We start from the raw sequence: 17,257 nt of genomic DNA, 5'->3' as shown, positions 1-17,257 counted from the left end.
CATTATATATACATTTTTATTCACTTAGGAACGTTTGTTGGTAGGAGTGGTCCCTGCATTGGTTTGGTCAAGATTTCAAGGCATATAACATTTTGACACATACTGCCAAACTGTTTTCAAAGAGGCTGTACAAATTTATATTTCCAGAAACAGCATAATAGAGGGCTGTTTTTCTAGATACCATCCCACTTTTATATCTTTCTGAATATATGAATAGATGGTATCCTGTTATTTCAAGTTACACACTGTTAGAGTAAAGCTGACTAGTCTTCTGTACGCTATGGACCTCCTTTATTATGAACTTTTTTTATAACTGTTTTAATACAGAATTTAAGTCAGTATTTAACAAAGACCTTGTCAGTCTCACATGTTTAGCATCTACGACCTCCAGTAGCTTTACCCCATACTTGAAAACATGTGTTTTTCATGCTTCATCCTGCTCTGTGGGGTCTTTCTAATATAGCTGCTCATAGCATTGCTTCATTTCATAATATTAAGCTGAACCCTATGAAATTGCTGATATTTAACCTACGAAAACAGTTCCAATGGTTTAACATATCATAGTCCCTCAAAGTGGAAACAAAGTATTCTGAAACAACAACAACAAAAAAAAAACTAGTTAGTGTATAGCAATTGTAGGTAAATAAAGATTAGAGATTTTGGCGTTGCTGTGGCTGTGGCGGAGGCTGGTGGCTAAAGCTCACATTAGACCCCTAGCCTGGGAACCTCCACATGCTGTGGGTGCGACCCTAGAAAAGACAGAAAGACAAAAAAGAAAAGAAAAAAAAAAGAGATTTTTCTGAGAAAGTTTGACATCTGTGTTGGTATCTAAATTAGCATGTGATCTCATAGATAAGTGCAATGAATCCTATTTCAGCTTTTGCATCTTATTTAACACTATGGCTTCTTTCTCTTCATTTGTTGTGTTTTGTTTGTTTGTTTTTTTAAAGAATGGTGATAAGGCAGCATCACCCAGCGAGCTCACTTGCCCTCCAGGTTGGGAATGGGAAGATGACGCATGGGTCTATGACATAAATCGTGCAGTGGACGAGAGAGGTAACAATTGAGATCTAGTACCTGACCTGCAGCAAGGACTTGGTTAACGTAGTAAAGTTTCATTGGGAGGGAGGAGCCCTAAGTCCTGTTGGTCTCAGACAACCAGGTCCTGTGGTGTCACCTGTGACTATTCATATGCAAAATCTGAAGGACAAGAATGTGCTTGGATAGGTTGGGGGTGGGGGTGGAGTGGGAGGCATCAAGAACGAAGGATACAAAGTAACAGGGCACCAGGTAGCTGGACTTTGAGATGCTGGGGGTCCAGCATGAGAATTTGAGAGGGAACTGGAGTTTGGATTTTCCCTATTCTAACCACATCCTACCCTCTGTGGGGTCACCACACACAGGGATCCCCTAGCTCAGAAGACAAACAGTAAAATGCCTCAAAAATCCTCTTCTTCAGAGAAAATGTTGATTATTGACATAGCTTCTGGTAATGTTTATCCTTTTCTATGAATAATAAGGTTAAGGAACTGGAATGTTTAGAATTATCAAAAGAGAAAATTTTTTAATTAATTAATTTTTTTGCTTTTTTAGGGCCACACTCACAGCATGTGGATGTTCCCAGGATAAGGGTCACATTGAGGCTGCAGCTGCCAGCCTATGCCACAGCCACAGCAACTTGGGATCGGAGTCGCAGTTCACGGCAATGCTGGATCCTTAACCCACTGAGCGGGGTCAGGGATCGAACCTGCCTCCTCATGGATACTAGTCAGGTTTATAACCCTGTGAACCACAACAGAAACTCCTGGTTTTTTATTTCTTATGAGATGGAGTAGTGCACAGGAAGGACTAGCACTGGTGAAGAAGATTTCAAATAAGCTATAAGTTTCTTGATGATCTTGATGCACACACCAGGGCTTATAATAATAAACCTTTAGTATAAACTATATGCTAATCATGGTCCTAGTGCTTTGCATGCATTATTTTGATCAATTCTTTTAAAGAAAATATATTTTACCTTTATGCTGGGGAAATTGCACCACACACAGGTTTACTAACTTGCAAGAAACGTTTTTTTTTTTTTTTTTTGTCTTTTGTCTTTTTAGGGCCTCACCCATGGCATATGGAGGTTCCAAGGCTAGGGGTCTAATCAGAACTGTTGCTGCCAGCCTACGCCAGAGGCACAGCAACACCAGATCCGAGCCACATCTACAACTTACACCACAGCTCATGGCAACACCAGATCCTTAACCCACTGAGCAAGGCCAAGGATCGAACCCACAACCTCTTGGTTCCTAGTCAGATTTGCTTCTGCTGCGCCACGATGGGATCTCCACTTGCAAGAAACTGTTTAAGTAAACAGCCAGCATGTGGTGGTGCTGTATTTGAACCCAGGCTGTTAACTACATAGGCCATATCCTTGGTCATTCTCCCCATCTGCCTCTTGTATTGTGCTTTAAAGTACAAATGTGGAGTTTCTGTTGTGGCTCAGCAGTAGTGAACCCGACTAGTATCCATGAGGACTCGGGTTTGATCCCTGGCCCCACTCAGTGGGTTAGGGATCTGGAGTTGCTGTGAGCTGTGGTGTAGGTGACAAACGTGGCTCGGATCTGGTGTTGCTGTGACTGTGGGGTAGGCTGGCAGCTTCAGCTCTAATTCGACCCTTATCCTGGAAACCTCCATATGCCATGGGTGTGGCCCTAAAAAAAGAGGGAAAAAAAAAGAAACGTGGAGGAGAAGCCCGTGACCACAAAGGAAGCTTTTTGAAGAGAGAGCCAGGGGAATAGGGAGGGCTGTGTTCAGTTTGGCTGATTGTAGCAAAGTGAAAGAAGTGATGGCATTCAGTCAGACAGTGGAGAATTTGGGGAGCAGAGAGTGACTGAATGCCTCTGAGAACTTTCTTTGGCAGTCTGGCAAATGGATCTCCTTTGACTAACCATTCAAACTCTGTTCCAGGCTGGGAGTATGGAATTACCATTCCTCCTGATAATAAGCCCAAATCCTGGGTTGCAGCGGAGAAAATGTATCATACCCATAGACGGCGAAGGCTGGTCCGAAAACGCAAGAAAGATTTAGCACAAAGCACTTCAAGTACTGCAAAGGTAAGAGGGACAATGGGGAAAGGCAGGGGGGGACAGACCACACAGAACCCCCTGTTAACTAGACTATTTCTATGGAAACCATTTACCTATAAAGGGCCTGATGCCCTGCTCAAGCTTCTCAAATTGTGTCTCTCTTCCCCCTGCAAACCTACTGATTTAGGAACTCTAAATCATTCTGGGTTCCAACTAGTAAGTCTTCCACGTGCTTCTGGAGCAGTATAAATAGTGAGAACCACTCAAGGGGCAGTGATGGAAATTATTTTGGTAGCAATAGCTCAGGACTTGGAACAAGACACCTAAGAATTCAAATCCTGACTTCATTTACTTTCTTAATCTGTGAAGTGGGTATAATACCATGCATCTAGTTAGGTTATTTTACTTTTAAATGATTTTTATTTTTTCTGTTATAGCTGATTTATAGCGTTCTGTCAATTTTCTACTGTACAGCAAAGTGACCCAGTCACACATGCATATGTACATTCTTTTTCTCACATTATCTCCATCATGCTCCATCATAAATGACTAAATCTAGTTCCCAGTGCTATGCAGCAGGATCTCCTTGCTTATCCATTCCAGAGGCAATAGTTTGCATCTATTTAATTAGGGTATTTTATAGGCTTAAATGGAATAATAATAAATTGAGTGGAACAAGCATACTCATATAACAATAATAAGTGGCCGGAGTTCCCGTCATGGCTCAGTGGAAATGAATCTGACTAGCATCCATGAAGACGCAGGTTTGATCCCTGGCCTCACTCAGTGAGTTAAGGCTCCAGTGTTGCCGTGAGCTGTGGTGTAGGTGGCAGACGTATTTCCATTCTGGCATGACTGTGGCTGTGGTGTAGGCCAGTGGCTATAGCTCTGATTCAATTTGACCTCTAGCCTGGGAACCTCCATATGCTATGGGTGCGGGCCCTAAAAAACAAACAAACAAAAAAACAATAATAAGTGGCATGTTTTATGTGCCTTCTGTAATAATATGCATCGTCTACAATCCACAAAATCTGAATTTTATTCCCGTTTTATAGATCATGCTCAGAGGTTTAATGGATTTACTTTAGGCCCTGTGTCTACTAAGATATAGGATGTTTGAACCCAGGTTAAGCTCATTCCATATAGGAACCCTTTCTCTTCCACAAAGTGCCTGACTCGTCGTAGATGTGATAAAGTGAGCTTTTATTAGACAGTGAGCTTCTTGGTTCTTCTGTGGTTCCATCTTTGTAGCCTTCGTGCTAGCTCAGGAACTTGTTCCTAATAAACAATGGAGTGGGACGAATGAGCTGATGAATGAACATTTGTTTTGCAATCATCCCTATCCCGATGTTTCTAGAGGCCTTTGACTCTCTCCCTCCACATGAGGAGACCAAAGTGAAGTGGAGAGAACACTGGCCACCCAAGTCAGAAGACTGGAAGCATGACCCAGTTCTACCAAAGAATATTGCTGAGACTTTGATCATGTTCCCCGCCTCACTCCTCCTGGCCACATGAAGTATTTCAGTGCCACTAGTAACACTGCTAGAGGGTCCGTTACAAGATTGTGTTTGACCGGGATTTTCTGTTTATTCAAAGTTGGAAAAATAGCCCTGACAATAGTAATAACTTGCATGGTGCTCTTATTGCTGAGATCCTAAATATTATTCTGTATTATTTTAAATCTACTCAATCTATTCGTACTTTTAAGATATTCACATAAAATTTCCACCACTATGGAGTTCACGTCGTGGCTCAGTGGTTAATGAATCCGACCAGGAACCTTGAGGTTGTGGGTTTGATACTTGACCTTGCTCAGTGGGTTAGGGATCCAGCGTTGTCATGAGCTGTGGTGTAGGTCACAGACAAAGCTTGGATCCCACATTACTATGGCTCTGGCGTAGGCTGGCGACTACAGCTCTGATTAGACCCCTAGCCTGGGAATCTCCATATGCCATGGGTGCGGCCCTGGAAAAGACAAAAAGACGAAAAAAAAAAAAAATTCCACCAGTAAAATGTCATCTGTGTGAGGGCAAGGACCCTGTCTTTTTCTTCACTGCTTCCTTAGCTCTTAACACAATCCCTGTCACACAGGAGGCACTCTGAGATAATTTAGATGGAAATAAAGCTAGCAAGTACTATACCCCCATTTATTAATTATTAGCTATAGAAGCTATTAGCTTAGCAAGACACTTAAACCCTGGGGAGCATGGTAAAATGTTTTCCCTTCTTTATGAAACGGAGATAATGTTTTCCAAACTATATCACAGTAGCAATATTCTTATGAGCTAATGAAGTGAGAAAATAGAAAGCAATTTGGAGAAGAATCTACCTGCTTTACCCTCTTATTCCCCCCTCAGCCAGAATAAGGTGCTCCTTCCTGTTGGTACAGCCACCACCTTGGCAATACCTTATTTCACTTTTTATGTTCTTATTTTAAATTTTATTTTTTATTAAGTATAGTTGATTTAAACCTTGTGCCAATTTCTATTGTACAGCAAAGTGATTCATTTAGACATACATATATATACATATTCTTTTTTATATTCTTTTCCATCATGTTCTAGCTCAAGAAATTGGATATAGTTCCCTATGCTATATAGTAGGACCTCACTGCTTATCCATTCTAAGTGTAATAGTTTACATCCTCTAACCCCAAATTCCTCATCCATTCCTCTCTCTCCCCCTCTCCCCATTGGCAAGCCTAGGTCTTTTTTCCTTGTCCTTGAGTCTGTCTCTGTTTCATAGATAGGTTCATATGTGCCATATTTTAGACTCCACATACAAGTGATATCATATGGGATTTGTCTTTTTCTTTCTGACCTCACTTAGTATGAAAATCTGTAGTTACATCCATGACTGTTGCGAATGGCATTACCTCGTTTTTTATGGCTGACATCTCATTTCCCTTTAATTGCCTGCTTATCTCTCTGTCACCCCACAGTCATCAGCTCTGCAAGGGCAGAGAGCCTGTCCGTTTTGTTCTTTGTTGTGTCCCTGCTCCCAGCACAGCGCTTGGCACAGAGTAGATTTGCCTTAGCTATTTGTTGTTTGATCAAATCAATCCACTTCATCAGTATGAGGAAGGTTGTTGTTAGGGTTATTACCATTTAATGTTTTACTTTCTGTTTCAGGCCATGGAGGCACTTGAAGACCGGGAGGGCTGGGAATATGCGTCTTTAATTGGCTGGAAATTTCACTGGAAACAGCGTAGTTCAGATACCTTTCGCCGCAGACGCTGGAGGAGAAAAATGGCTCCTTCAGAAACGCATGGTGCAGCCGCCATCTTTAAACTCGAAGGTGCCCTTGTAAGTAATAAGTAGCTAAAACTCAAATGATATTTATTGGCAGAGGGAAAACACGCAAGTGTTGGATATAACACCACAGACGCCGTAGGGGTCCCTCCAGTACTATAAGACAGCACATAATTTGGGAGAAAGCCACACATCCTAGGTGCACAATAATTCTAGAATGCATAGACCATTAATATGTGAAAGGCTCTGAGAAGCCTGTCTACAGACACACCTGTTGAATGTTGTTTCTTCTAGCCTTTTCCAAATATATCTGTTCCAAAACCTTTGCTGCAGGTGACATCTGTTAACATCCCAGACATAGGTTCTTTGGCTCATATCTTGGAAACTACAACTGTTCAACAGACCAAGAAAGTTAAATATCCAGATGTGAGGGGGAGGAAAACAGAAGGATGGCTCATAAAATTAGAGAACCGTTCATAGAGAAGCACCATAAAAAGGCAGGGAGGAAAGAAAGCAGAAAGGTGGAGGGAATGAATGAGAAAATGGAAGTGGTTGATCTAAAACAATGTGGCGGTCAGGGACCATTATTGGAAATTTGTCTTTAGACACAACCTATTTTTATATTTCTATGCACCGACACTTCTCTGTTCTGCCGTTGCTCTTTTTCCTTCTCCTTTCCTTTTAATCTCCTTTATGCTCTTCCTTGTTTTATTCTTCAGGCCTAGGGTTTGGTAAACCTGGCGTTGAGGTAGAAAGGCTGGATTTGACCTCCTGCTCTGTCAACGTCCAGCTAAGTGACAGTCACTTGCTGTCCTGGGCTTTATTCATCTTTAAAAATGGAGTGATTGGGGAGTTCCCATTATGGCTCAGTGATAACCAACCCAACTAGTATCTATGAGGACGCAGGTTCAATCCCTGACCTCACTCAGTGGGTTAAGCATGGCCATGAGCTATAGTGTAGGTTGCAGACTTGGCTTGGATCTGGCATTGCTGTGGCTGTGGTGTAGGCCAGCAGCTGCAGCTACAATTAGACCCCTTGCCTGGGAACTTCCATATGCCACAGGTGTGGCCCTAAAAAGACAAAAAAAAAAAAAAATTTAAAAATTAAATAAAAATTAAATAAAAATAAAAATGGAGTGATTGGATGAAGATAATCTCTTTTAAAAACAACCAGTTCTGGAATGCTGAAGTCTTACATCTGATTCTGATTTCCTCTCCAACAAAGAATTTATGATAATTATAATTAAACAATGCCACTGTACAATTTAAAAAACAAAACCAAACCAAACAACCAGTCGAGGAGTTCCCACTGTGGCACAGTGGGTTAAGAACCAAACTGCAGTGGCTTGGGTTGCTGCAGAGGTGTGGGTTCAATCCCTGGCCCAGAGCAGTGGGTTAAAGGATCCAGCATAGGTTGCACCTGCAGCCTGGATTCAATTAGTAGCCCAGGAACTTCCATCTGCCGTGGGTGCGGCTATGAAAAAAAAAAAGAGCCCACTCCATTTGTAATTCTTGCCCCTTTGTTTTTAGGCATTGTTCATTGGTTTTCCTGCCTCTTATTTTAGGGTGCAGACACTACAGAGGATGGAGATGAAAAGAGTTCAGAAAAACAGAAGCACAGCGCCACCACCGTGTTTGGAGCAAACACTCCCATTGTTTCCTGTAATTTTGACAGTAAGTTTTAAATATGTATTTGCGAATTTCACTTTATCACTTTTGTCACAAGAAAACTCTTCAAATCATCAAGTATGATAGAAACCCCTTTATGCAAACATGACTTTCATTTTCTTCACTTGGTGGAGAAATTATATTTGGGGTAGAGGGTGGTCAAATCACTGATTTTAACATGATCTGCCTGATATGTACTTGTTCTGTCTATTAAGCTTCCCCCAAAGATTATATTAATTAGGAAAAAAGATTGATAAGTTTGTTTAATTTCAATGAATTTTTTTTTCTTTTTGAGGCCACACCTGCAGCATTTGGAAATTCCCAGGCTAGGGATTGAATCAGAGCTTCAGCTGACACAGCCACAGCAATGTCAGACCCAAGCCACATCTGCAACCCTACACCACAGCTCACTGCAGCACCGGATCCTTAACCCACTGAGCGAAGCCAGGGATTGAACCTGCAACCTCATGTATACTATGTATTCCTTTCCACTGTGCCACAATGGGAACTCTTGGTTTCAGTGATAACCTGCAGGAATTTTGGAATGAGGCAGGCCTCTGCAGTAGTAATAACGAATACTCATAGAAGTCTAGCATGTGCCAGGCACTGCACATATATTAACTTGTTTAATTCTTGTAACAACCCTGGAAGGCAGGTACTATTATTATTCTCAGTTTTACAGGTGAGGAAATCAAGGTGCAGAAAGATTAAATAACTTGTCCAAGATCTTATAGCATGAAAGCAGCAAAGACAAGATTTGAACTCAAGCAGTCCATTTCCCAGAATCTGTGGAGTGAATCTCAATGCTCTACTGTCTCTCCAATTAGGTGGCTTTGCATGGGCAAGTAGAGGGGACAGTGTAGCAGGAAGGGTCGTATATGCACTAACATCATAAGAATAAGGAGTATAAAGACTTTGAAATATCAGAGAAACGTTTAGCAGATAATGGTTTCTTAGATTTGGTGCTGAAATGGTATAGAAGGCCCTATTTCTACAATTTCTGGAGAGTCAGTATCATTTTAAAGGTCAGTGATGTCAAGCAGTACCCTAAATCCAGGTAGCTTGTACCAGGAATATATTCTTCTGGTTGACACTTGCATTGTAGTATTTTTATTTATTTTTATTTATTTTTTATTATTTTTTTGTCTTTTTGTAGTATTTTTATTTTTTATTTACTTATTTATTTATTTTTTGTCTTTTTGCCATTTCTTGGGCTGCTCCCATGGCATATGGAGGTTCCCAGGCTAGGGGTCAAATCGGAGCTGCAGCCACCGGCCTATGCCACAGCCACAGCAACACAGGATCCAAGCCGTGTATGCAACCTACACTGCAGCTCACAGCAACGCTGGATCCTTAACCCACTGAGCAAGGCCAGGGATCGAACCCGCAACCTCATGGTTCCTAGTCGGATTCCTTAACCACTGAGCCACAACGGGAACTCCTTGTAGTATTTTTAAATTACGTTTAATTTCGCAAGAGACAGAACTACTTTAGGAAGACACATCATCACCATTACATGTGTTTTTGACCATGGGGAAATAGATTTGGGTAACCCATGTATCTGAAACGTGTATTATCTCCACATAGAAAAATAGCAGTCTACAGTGTTCCGTTTCTTGTAAGTAACCTCCATCCTGTTCTTTTTAGGAGTCTACATCTACCATCTACGCTGCTATATCTATCAAGCCAGAAACCTCATGGCTCTAGACAAGGATAGCTTTTCAGGTAAAGGAAAAAAAAAAAAACTACAGCAACAAAAAAACTCCATCTCACACATTATTGCACAGCGGGCTAGCTTGAGTCTGCTCTTCATCAAGTGGGTGCTTTTAGTTCTTTCTCACAACAAAAAGCCTTTCTACGTTGAGATTAGTTTGATGTGCATGAGGTCAATTGCTCGGTCATTAGATAATTGCTGAGTGTGTTGAGCATAGTTGCTGAGAAGATACATGGTCTTTTAGTACTAATAATCATTAACTGATTAAGTGATTAAAAAAAATTGAGAAGAAAAGAGTTTCTGCTTTCTTTTTATATATGTAGCTGTGTTTTCACCCCTGGCCTCTTGGGTGGATTGGTAAGTCAAGACTTTTATATATGTGTATTTTGTAGTTTGCTTAAGTTGACCAAAGATCACCAGTTCACCCATTCCCCTACCTTGAAGTCCATCTTAACCTTCACTGCTGCCTGCTCCCCAAATTCCCAGCACCATCAAACCATGAGGCTTCATCACCCCCTCACAGTGACACCCCACCTGGTTTTGTTGCTTTTGGATTGGTTCTCAGAGGAGGGTTCTGGGCACCTGCCACTGGGAGATTTGTGCTGTGGTTGGTGGGACCATGAATAGTCTGGGGCTCCCTGAGCTGTAATGGGGAGCATTCCACTTCCATTCAGGAAGCAGAGAGCTTCCTGGAGCCTCCTATAGAAGCCACTCCAAGAACAGTTGCCTGACACTCTGGCACGCTCACATCAATTGTGAGGTGTGTTCCGAGCACTGATATTATCCAGCGTTTGTGAATGATTTCCTTTTCTGACAAATTAAAGCAGATGGATGATTGTCTCTGTAATACACATCTCCAGCATGGCTTTTGAAGACATTCTGAGTATTCACCACCAGGGGGCACGCAATCATTAAAAGTTAGTTAATTTCTTAAGTAACGTTGCATAAAACTAAGCACATTCCTTTAAGTTTGAGAGAGAAGAGATATCAGGCGAAAGCATGGAATCCCATTCGGGAGATGCTACAATGCTAAAGCCAAGCGTCCTTTTGGCTTATGCAAAAGCTTCAAGTTAGATATTGGAGTATTGCTCTGTAAGTCAGCTCCCAAGCAGTTGCAAAAAGGTTTGGGGAAATTACTTAGCATGGAGAAGAAATGGATTACTTTCTCTTTCTTGTATTTTTCAGCTTTATTGAGATATAGTTGACAAATGAAGTTGTAATATATTTAAAGTGTACAATGTGATGATTTGATATACGTACACATTGTGAAAGGATTCCCACAATTAACACATTCATTGCCTCACATAGTTACCTGTTTGTGTATGTGTGTGTGTGAGAGAGAGAGAGAGAGAGAGAGAGAGAGAGAAAACACTTCAATTCTACTCTCTTAGCAAATTTCAGATATGTTAGTGTAAATTGTAGTCACCATGCTATACCTTAGATCCTGAGACCTTATTCATCTTATTGGTGAAAATTATACTCTTTTACTAAGTTCTCCCCATTTCCCTGCCCTCAGCCCCTGGTACCACCATTCTACTCTCTGTTTCTATGATTTTGACTTGTTTTGTTTTGTTTTGATCCCATGTAGAAGGGATACCATGTGGTATTTCTCTCTGTCTGTCTGGCTCATTTAACGTAATGTCCTCCAGGTTCATCCATGTTGTCACCAATGGTAGAACTTCCTTCTTCTTTTTTTTAATGGCCACAACCACACATATGGAAGTTCCTGGGCCAGGGATTGAATCCAAGCCACAGCGGCAACTTACCATAGCTGTGGCAATGCCAGATCCTTAACCCACGGCACCACAGTAGGAACTCCAGGACTTCCTTTTTTTTTAAGACTGAATGATAGTCCAGTGTGTATGTGTATTTTTTCTTTATTCACTCATAGGTTGCCTTTCATTTTGTTGATGATTTCTTTTGCTGTGCAGAACCTGTTAGTTTGATCTAATCCTACTTGATTATTTCTGCTTTTGTTGCCTTTGCTTTTGGTGTCAAAATTCAAAAAAATCATTGGCCAGCCAATGTCAAAGAGCTTCCCTATATTTTCTTCCAGGAGTCTTACCATTTCAGGCTTCAGCCACAGCCCTCCTCTGACTCTCTTTTTCTGTTTCAGATCCATATGCTCATGTCTCCTTCCTTCATCGAAGCAAAACCACTGAGATCATCCACTCAACTCTGAATCCCACATGGGACCAAACCATTATATTTGACGAAATTGAAATCTATGGGGAACCCCAAACAGTCCTACAAAACCCCCCCAAAGTTGTCATCGAACTTTTTGACAGTGACCAAGTGGTAGGTAATTTAGAATTTCTAAGATGGCTTAGGGGGTGATGGAAGTTTATAGGGACGGTGGTCAGGGAAGTTTAAGGATTGCTTGTTTCTCTAGGGCAAAGATGAATTTTTAGGTCGAAGCCTGTGCTCTCCTCTGGTGAAACTAAACTCAGAGATGGACATCACGCCCAAACTTCTCTGGTACCCAGTAATGAATGGAGACAAGGCCTGTGGGGATGTCCTTGTAACTGCAGAGCTGATTCTGAGGCACAAGGTACGTATTGAGTGCTCACGGATGAATTTTTTCAGAGTTGCTTCTTAAAACATCTGTTAACAAGCCAAGTGCCCTTTACTTGACCTAAAGGGAGGCACTAACATTCCCATGTTTGTTTCACAGGATGGCTCCAACCTTCCCATTCTTCCCTCACAAAGGGCCCCAAATCTGTACATGGTCCCCCAGGGCATCAGGCCTGTGGTCCAGCTCACTGCTATTGAGGTAAGCGTCTTGCTCTGTTTTTATGGATCCAATCAAATGGATGTGGCTGTGGAACTGGAATCTTACTGCATATTCTCTTGCTGTCTCCAGTGTCCTATAGAATTTGTCCCAAAAAATGAAATTGAACAACTCAGTCCCAACATTCCTGAGGAGATCTAGAGTTCTCATACTGGGAGCCAGTGGATTTCTAAGTTTCTTGGGTCAGCTGGAGAACTGGGAGAGAAGGATCAGACTCAGGACGGTGTGTCCAGATGCACAGAGAAAGGAGACCTGAGAGGGAGGTGGAGAGAGGGAAGGGGTAGGGGGAATGGTGACAGGTTGGACTGTCAGAACAGGTATGAGAAGCTTGATGGAGGGTGTTCTGTCTGCTACTGAGGTCTCCTCCCTTGTCCAGGCAAGCAGCTGGAGATTTCTGTTCTCAGGATGGCTTGCTAAGACTGAGGAAGATGGCTTTCAGTAGTAGCTGTCTTTTTTTAAAATTTGTTTTTTATTTTTTAATACAATTTTTACACGTTGCACTCCATTTACAGTTATTAAAAATATTGGCTATACTCCCCATGTTCTACACTATATCCTTGGAGCCTGTCATACCCAATAGTTAGTACCGCCCCCCTCCCCATCCCCCATACTGTCCATCCTCCCCCCACCAGTGAACCACTAGTTTGTTCTCTGTGAGTTGGCTTCTTTTTTTGTTAATAAATATTCACTTGTCTGTTATATTTTTTAGATTCCACATATAAGTGATATCATGCTGTATGTCCTTTTCTGACATTTCACTTAGCATCATGCCCCCCCAAGTCCATCCATGTTGCTGCAAATGGCAAGATTTTGTTCTTCGTTATGGCTGAATAGTATTCTGTGGTCGATGTGTACCACAACTTCTTTCTCCATTCATCTATTGATGGATACCTAGGTTAATAGCTCTTGTATTTGAAGGCTCGCATGTCAGACACTGTGTTAAGTTTACACTTGGTCCTCAGAATCACCCTATGATAGGTAATGCTCTCAGCTTCATTTGCAGATGAGACAGAAGGAGGTTACTAACTGGCCAGAGTCCTCAGACCTGTGATATGGTGCAGCCAGGGCTGATCCCTGCCTTGTTAATGGTTCTGTTTTATAACAAGTGGCTCAGGAGAAGGACAGGGGCAAAAGCATCTTCTCTGTATGACCCCCAGGCTCTGTAGGCTAACACTGTCAGAGATGTTGGGCAAATCTGCACAAGTCAATCTTAAAGAATTTGCCAGTTATTAAGAAAGAGTTTCTAGTGTCACTTGGTCCCCATGCTGTACAGCGGAAAAAATAAATAAAATAAAAAAGAATTTCTTACTTTTGAATATTATTTTTGGATTTCTTCCCTTCTTTTTACATTGTTTTCTTAGATTCTAGCGTGGGGCTTAAGAAATATGAAGAATTACCAGATGGCATCTGTCACATCCCCCAGCCTCATTGTGGAGTGTGGAGGGGAACGGGTAGAATCAGTGGTGATCAAAAACCTTAAGAAGACGCCCAACTTTCCAAGTTCTGTTCTCTTCATGAAAGTGGTAGAGTATCAAGACTCTGTAATAGTCCATGCCTGTTGAATAACTGAATTGTACCTGAAGAATGAATATATACAAATCACACACACATTTATGTATATGTGTTTCCAGAGTCTGACAACTGATAGAAAAGCCCTGCTCCACAGAGTTCCCATTGTGGCTCAGGGGTTAACGAATATGACTAGGAGCTATGAGGTTATGGCTTCAATCCCTGGCCTCACTCAGTGGGTTAAGGATCCGGCGTTGCCATGAGCTGTGGTGTAGGTCGCAGACACAGCTCAGATCTGGCGTTGCTGTGGCTCTGGTGTAGGCCGGCGGCTACAGCTCTGATTAGACCCCTAGCCTTCGAACCTCCACATGCCGCAGGTGCGGCCCTAGAAAAGACAAAAAAAAAAAAAAAAAAAAAAAAAAAAAAGGAAAGAAAGACAGAAAGAAAAGAAAAACCCTGTTCTGTAGTCAGCTGGTCAGTGACTTTTCCTCCTTAGATTCTCACACCATGGTGATAATTTCTTAAGGCTCCAGTGACACAGAAGTATCTATGAGTGATACTAGTGTATTTCTCCAAGAAACTTCCCACCTGTTCAGCTCTGTACAACAGGCTATTGGTCAGTCCCTCATGAGCAGAATATTAACCCTCAGCTGTGCCCTTACAGGTGTCCATGGACTAGAACCCTGCAGATAGTGACTGCTGGCTGGGATACGGGTAGTTGGAGAGTGACGGGGTGATTGGGGCCCCACCTCCAGGTGCCCCTGGATGGCTCCTTCTTTGTCCATCAAATTTCCCCTTTGGTTATTAGAAATGGGGCAGCCTCAGAACAGGTCACAGTTCTCTGCCATTGACCCCAGACTGCTTTGGAGCAAGAAAAGATTATGGGTTTTTTTTTTTTGTTGTTTGTTTGTTTGTTTTTTGGTGACACCCAAAGCATGCAGAAGTTTCTGGGCCCAGGGATCAAACACATGCCATGGCAGTGACAACATGGGGTCCTTAACTCACTGCACTGGGGAATTCCCAGTCTTTCCATTTTTAAAGCCATTAAATCCTTACTTTTTTATAAAAGAAAAATCTATTTTTCTCTACTATATAAAAGATGGAGGAATTCTCATTGTGGCTCAGCAGGTTAAGAATCTGATTAGTATCCATGAGGAGGCAGGTTTAATTCCTGGCCTCACTCAGTGGGTTTAAGGATCTGGTGTTGCTATGAGCCACAGCATAGGTTGCAGATGTGACTTGGATTTCAAGTTGCTATAGCATAAGCTTCAGCTGCAACTCTGATTTGATCCCTAGCCTGGAAACTTCCAGATGCCACAGATGTGGCCCTAAAAAGAAAAAAGAAAAAAAAAAAAAGAAGAAGGAGAGAGAGAGATGGAAAGAAAGGCATTTCCTCACTTTGATGGGATGGAAGGTATAGGACCTTCCCATTCCTTTCCCCACCCCAATCATTTCCTGCCTTTGGCATCTGAGCAGACCTCTCTTGAACTCTAGGGTCATGTGGCTTAACTTCTCTTAGAGATGAGGAGACTGAAGCCTAGATGGGGGAAATGCCTTGTGCAAGTTCCCTAGTGAGTGCCAGGCCTTGCCTGTTATGCTGCAGTGACTGTTGAGATTGCAACAGCAGCTGCACACAGCTCCATGGTGGCTGCATTCTCTCCCTGAATTAGGTCTTCAATCCTGCAGAGCAGGCATGTTCATCCCCTTATGTGTGCTTTGGTGGAAACTTAGAGGTTAATTAATTTACACACAGAAACACCACTAGCAAGTGGGTGGTCTGAGTTTGGACTTAAGGTCCCTCCAACTTCAAAGCCCCTGCTCATCCCCCTATGGTGGTATAGATGAGTGCCACCTGGATGCTCCAAGCCAGAATCCCAGAGTGATCCCCTGGGCCACTCTACCCATCCTTGTCCCCTCCCAAGCTCTAGTCTGGAATCTAGCCTCGGTCAGCAGGGATGAGGAAAGCTAGTTCAGTTGACCCCAGCAAGGACGGAGGTAGAAATCATCTGAACCACAAATGCACCAGGCAGACCTGAGACCAGCCTAGGATCCCCCAACCAGACAATGTCACCAAGGCCACCAGACTCCATGTAGAGCATCCAGGAGGCATTGAGAAACAATGAGCATCCCCTTTTGGCCCTGAACTCCCAAAGCTCAAAGACTCTCAGGCCACAGTTATTTCCCAGGAAAGTCCAGTTTTACCGCAATCATTTCTAAACTTTAACTAATTCTGAATAAATGCTAACTTTGCATCTTGTTACAGAGCAAAGTCAGGTACTAAGTTACTGTCCTAAGTATTTCACATAGATTAATTCTGCAAGCCTACCATTACTGAGGAGATTGCTGGGACATAGAAAAGTTCCCTGAGATCATGCTAGGATTTGGTCCTGGGCATCAGGCTCAGAGCTCAGGCCTTCTGCAACGTGCTGCTTACTGCAAGTGCCCTGGGCTCTACCAACAGCAAAAAGAGCCTGAGTTGGTCCCTTTGAGGGAGTTGATTGGCAAAGCTGCCCTTGTCAGGTCTTATACAGAGAAGTGACCCCTCCCTCTGTGACCCCCAGTTCTTGCCCAAGGAGGAATTGTACATGCCCCCGCTGGTGATCAAGGTCATCGACCACCGGCAGTTTGGGCGCAAGCCCGTCGTGGGCCAGTGCACCATCGACCGCCTGGACCGCTTTCGCTGCGACCCTTATGCAGGAAAGGAGGACATTGTGCCGCAGCTAAAAGGTAAAGTGCAAGTCTCTAAATCACATCTCAAGACTTTTCCTGTTGAGCTGATTTAACCGTTACAAACTTCTCAAGGTAAGTACTCATTGTCCAGATTTTGCAGATTGAGGAAACAGTTTGATTTACAATACTGTGTCATTTTCCCAGGGTAGTATCGTTAGTAAGTGGCAGAGCCCCTCTTGAGTCCTGGCCTCATTTGGGGGACCCAGTGCTCAAGCTATTACCGTATTAAGTATCCAGCGCCTCAGTGAACGTAAGATGTCTTGTATTGTCCAGCAGAGAAGACAAACAAGGCAATGGCAGTTCCCGTGGTGGCTCAGTAGGTTAAGAACCCGACAGTGTCTGTGAACCTGCAGGTTTGGTCCCTGGCGTTGCTGTGGCTGTGGCCTAGGCTGGCAGCTGATGTTCTGATTCGACCCCTAGCCTGGGAGCGTCTGTGTGCTCCAGGTATGGCTCTAAAAAAAAAACAAAAAGCAAAAAAGGCAATGGGTAATTGTAGCTTGGTGTGATACATAATTTGATG

General features: G+C 42.7%; 1 protein-coding gene across 9 annotated transcripts in view; it reads left to right on the top strand.

Moving 5' to 3' along the window:
- Positions 1-17,257, top strand: part of MYOF (myoferlin) — a 170,483-nt gene that overhangs the window by 115,496 nt on the left and 37,730 nt on the right. For all 9 annotated transcript variants that reach the window (XR_014826643.1, XR_014826645.1, XR_014826642.1 and 6 more), the window contains 10 exons: positions 951-1,056; positions 2,956-3,101; positions 6,206-6,379; positions 7,891-7,999; positions 9,641-9,718; positions 11,824-12,005; positions 12,100-12,258; positions 12,382-12,480; positions 13,860-14,021; positions 16,569-16,734. Coding sequence is in view for 5 of the 9 variants with exons in the window: in XM_084994880.1 (XP_084851006.1) it covers positions 951-1,056; positions 2,956-3,101; positions 6,206-6,379; positions 7,891-7,999; positions 9,641-9,718; positions 11,824-12,005; positions 12,100-12,258; positions 12,382-12,480; positions 13,860-14,021; positions 16,569-16,734 (1,381 nt within the window). In the remaining 4 variants the exon portion in view is untranslated. The remainder of the gene's footprint in view (positions 1-950; positions 1,057-2,955; positions 3,102-6,205; positions 6,380-7,890; positions 8,000-9,640; positions 9,719-11,823; positions 12,006-12,099; positions 12,259-12,381; positions 12,481-13,859; positions 14,022-16,568; positions 16,735-17,257) is intronic.

The sequence above is a fragment of the Sus scrofa genome, chromosome 14, assembly GCF_054392235.1.
Source record: "Sus scrofa isolate SSC_HxYL_T2T_F1_AM1 chromosome 14, Sscrofa_HxYL_maternal_Yorkshire_Landrace_v2.0, whole genome shotgun sequence".
In the NCBI taxonomy this organism is placed as follows: domain Eukaryota; kingdom Metazoa; phylum Chordata; class Mammalia; order Artiodactyla; family Suidae; genus Sus; species Sus scrofa.
Note: the sequence above shows the minus strand (reverse complement) of the source record. Positions and strands in the feature narration are given on the sequence as shown.